This window comes from Netta rufina, assembly GCF_964035555.1.
Source record: "Netta rufina genome assembly, chromosome: 19".
Lineage (NCBI taxonomy): Eukaryota > Metazoa > Chordata > Aves > Anseriformes > Anatidae > Netta > Netta rufina.
In genome coordinates this window covers 5,048,594-5,052,885 of record NC_140143.1, presented here as the reverse complement: position 1 = coordinate 5,052,885, position 4,292 = coordinate 5,048,594, and the positions used below count along the sequence as shown (strand labels likewise).

Here is a 4,292-nt window from a genome sequence, read left to right as displayed (position 1 = left end):
AGCAAAGGAAAGTATGTAGATGAAGATCATCAAAGAAACAAAAGAGGTCAATCAACATTTCACAAAAAAAAAAAAGGCTAATTTAGTTAATTCCTTTTGCATCTGCTTTAAGGAGCAGTAGGGTGTGCTCATGAGTCACTTTCTGAAGTTAGTTGCAAAGAGCCTCCTGAATATGTGAGTATAAACAAAGGGAAAATAAAATTCATTTTCCTACTCACTGCAAACCATCACACCCTGGTAAGACTTTGTTCCAGCTCATTAAAACTGTGTTTCTAGAACCGTGCCCAACTCAATTAATTCATAGCCCTTTTTGCCAAAACAGTTCATGCTAATGATTTATAACTAACGCGCAGCCACAGCATGTGAGCAGCAAGAACTTAGACCTGGAGCAAGCACCACAGCCAGCCAGAAGAGTGAATCTATCGTGTCCTGCATGGAAGACACTTCCTACACCAGCTAGAAGGGACCCTGCCAGAGAGTTTCAGGCAATGGACCATGGAGCCAGCTTGCTTTCACGTCCTGTACCATGTGGTGGGGTACCTGGGCTTCCCAACCTGGTCTGCTACTGTGACCAGCACCTCAAATACAAGAATCTAAGGAAAATGCTGTGGAAACCACCACAAAGACATTTATTTTTAGAAATGAGAAAACCCTTCCATGGTAAATTCCCGCTGTATAGAACACACTTTTATCTTAATCTGGCAAGTAGTACTTATGTCTCACTGCATTTCTGAATGCTATGAGCGGCTGAAGCTAGGAATATCAAAACAAGCAGGATGCCAATACATAAATGCTTGTAAAGTGCACTGAAGCTGAAAAGCACAGCATATTACTACTGCTAGGAGATGACCAGCATTTAAACAATGTTTGGTGGCTAATGATTTCATCACTGAAAACAGATTTCTGGCCTGCGTGAAGGACTGCTGAAGTTCTTCCATTGGATCATCACACTTTGGATCAGCTGGTTGAAATGTTCCCCAGGATAAACTGCTCGGTGGGACCAACAGCCAGAGAGCGATCAGGCAGTATGAGAAAATGCAGGAAGATCATCGATTAATTAGAAATGATTTATGCTACTTAATTTCTTCCACTTACTTGTTACCCTTTTAAGAATTTATACTAATTAATCCCCAAATTAAATAATATGCATAGATATGAGCCTTGTGCTTCAACCTGTCTACAGAATGCAATTTTTGCAGGGTTTACCCTCAGGGATGAAGCGCTGCCTCACCCCATGAGCTGCCACTGCACTGATACACACCGTACCAGGTGGGGATTTGTTAGACGCAGCTTTTCTGACCCTTTACGTCTGGCAAAGCTCCTCTCATCTGATCTCTGATACTGGGCACTGGCTCCCCCTGCTTCCCTCTGCAAACCCTGCAGGCCCATCTTCTCCCCATAGGCCAGGCAATTGCTCTACTCTTTAGTCTGCTTTTTATGAAGGCAGGTTCTAGCATTTTTTCCTTTTAATGTCTCAAGAGAACACACTTAAGAAAGAGAGGGCGAGAGAAAAAAAGTGAGCAGATGCTATAAAAAGCCACTGCTTATGCCATGACAAAATAACCCTCATTTCCCAAATGTATCAAGCTCAGAAATTATGGTGCTTTGCACTCAGGCACCTTTTAAAATCTTTTAAAATGCCTTCTACCCTGGGAAGGGGACTTCAATTTTGGTGCAGTTTGACAGAACCCAAGGGCAGGCCACATCCAGGATGGCACATACACATGTATCCGGGTATATGTTTTACAGGCATGAGAGGGAAACCTGCCCAAATGAGGTGAGATACATTTTCTGTAAATTCTTTTCCTACAGGTTAGGTCCTCAAAACTGCATGGTTTTATGTTCTGCAGTGAAAAATTCCTGGAAAAAACACTGGACTGTTCTCCCACAAGATGGAACCATTATTTCCAAGAAATAGAAACAAACCAACAAACAGCATATCCCTGCAGACACCATTTAAGATTTTTTTAAGCATTGGATTTGTTGAAGCGCTGGTATCTAACAGCTCTCATCGCCCAGCAGTCCCAGGGGCTGGGGGGCTCCAGCACAGCTTACAGCACACGAGATCTCTTCATGCAGCTCTGGTTGCTGCCCTGTTCTTCCTTGCAAAGAATTGACCGGAATAATTTGACTTTTTCTTGAATCTCGGTCAGGGTGCCAATTTTTTGACCCAGGACTGATTCAAACTGTTCAGCGTAAAAATCCACATTGTAGTCTATTTCTTCGGCCACCTGTAGGAATGCTTTCAACCATCGCAGAGACTCCTGATGCTCCTCCAGAAGCGCCTTCTCATCTGCCTCTTTTCTCTTCTTCTGCGCTTTTCCTTTGGCATTGAAAGTGAATAACTGGGGTGATACCTCCTTGTCAGGCTGTACCCCAGAGAGCTGTAACTCAGGTGTCCCGGAGGGGTTCTGAACAGCCCAGGGTTTTTTTGTGTCCTTTATCCGATGCAGGAACCTTGACACCTCCTGACGGGATTGTCCAAGGGAGTTTAAATTCACCACCAGCTCCTTCACACGGTTGGCATACCGCAGGGTGTTAAGGCTGTGCTCGCAGGATCTCATCCCTGGAGAGACAGTGGCAATCATGCAGGTACGTGAGTTTTCCCCGATAAATGAGTCCCGCAGGACCTGGGTGAGTTTGCTGGCCCTGAACGGGGTGTGGGCTTTGTTATGTCCCAGTGCCCTGATGCACTCTTTGAGTGCCAAGAGGCTTTTATTAATATCAGCCCCCTCCAGCCTCGTTTGCCTGTCTGCAGTGGAGATGTCAGCTCCTCTCTCATTCCCAGCCAAATCAATCAGTGAAAACTTGGCGTACAAATGCCCCCTCTTCCTGAGTATGATCTGGAAGATGGCATGGCTCCGGGAGGAGTGAGAGTTGGCAGAAGTCTGGCCTGACGTGCGACACTTGCTGCCTATTTCAATCAGTTTGCTGACATCTTCCACGCTGGTGACCTCTTCCTCCCTAAGGCCCACCACTTGAACCTGACGCTTCCCATCTTCTAGCACCCTCAGCCGCTTCTTCGAGTTCAGCAGGTCAAACACTTTGCCCCCATAAATCTCAAAGAAAGCCCCATAGACTCGAAGCTCCAGTATCGGGCAGCTAGGATCCTTCAGCCTGTGGAAGACGTCCTCAGCAACCAGGATGTAGATCCCCTTGGAGCACTCAGAGCTCTTGCTAGAGAAGCCTCCCCTCATGGTATGTGTCTTGCCGCTGCCTGTCTGACCGTAGGCAAAGCAACTGGCCATGCCCCCCTGGAAGATGGTCTCCACCAGGGGCTGGGCAGTGTGCCTATACACCAGCTCGTTAGTGGCACGGTCATCAAAAGCATAGTCAAAGCGGAAGATCTGGTTGTCCAGATACTGCGTGAGGTCCAGCTTCTGCTTGACTTCATGCACCATCACCACGTCCTGGCAGGGCACCGTCACCACGTCGATGTCGTTGAGCTCAATCTCCCGCTGGTTCAGCGGCCGCTTCCGGACACACACGCAGATGCGATGGGGCTGCCGGGGTATGGAGGCCTGCAGCGCCTCGCAGTCCAGCTGGCTGCGGCACTCCTGGATCATGGCCAGCACGTCGGCCCTGGACTGGAGTGACACGGTGGCCTGCTGAGCTCGCTGCTCCTGCATCGCCAGCCGACGGCGTACCCGGTGGTCTCGCAGCCTTTCAATCTGCCACGCGCCTGGTAATGCCCACCTGGGTCTGGAGCCAAGCTGGACTCCTGCAGGGCCCCTGCTGTCTCCAGACGGCTCCTCCACTTTGATGGGCTGTAGCTGCCCTTCGCTCACCAGGCTCTGGTCTCCTTTGGCTGACAGCGGGGCCTTGACGCTGCTCGTGGATGGGCTTCTTGGGGCCAGGTGAGGGTTGAGGTCAAAGACGAGCTGGAGATCCACCTGCTTGCCCTTGTTGGTCCCTTTCTCGATCCACTCCACAGTGATGCTGGAGGTGCTTTCATGGAGCTCTGTCACCAGCGCTGGATGGATGCGCCCATCGCTGCGCTTGATCTCCACGTAGGTACCCAGCTGGATGAGCCCGAACTCTCCGGCCATGCTGTCCATGGGCCCTGGCCGCAGCTGTGGAGTGGAGGAGCCCCTGGTTGGGACAGGCAGGGCTGGAGTCTTCTGGGGCTCTGTGTTCCAACGCCCAGCATCGTGTCACAATGGCCCTCATGGCTACAGAACCGGGGTCGGCTTGAACATATATGTGTTTTTAACCAGCTTCTATGGCTAGAAGGAACATATAAAGCTGCCACCACCCGAAAAGGCCTATTTGAAGATCCAGGCTGGCACACA

General features: G+C 49.6%; 1 protein-coding gene across 1 annotated transcript; it reads right to left on the bottom strand.

The window, feature by feature from the left end:
• Positions 1-2,051: 2,051 nt before the first annotated feature.
• On the bottom strand, positions 2,052-4,049 carry KIF2B (kinesin family member 2B; the record flags this gene model as incomplete). Its single annotated transcript, XM_084298235.1, has 1 exon — positions 2,052-4,049. One exon carries the CDS (start codon positions 4,047-4,049, stop codon positions 2,052-2,054), a length of 1,998 nt encoding a protein of 665 aa, XP_084154361.1.
• Positions 4,050-4,292: the final 243 nt, after the last annotated feature.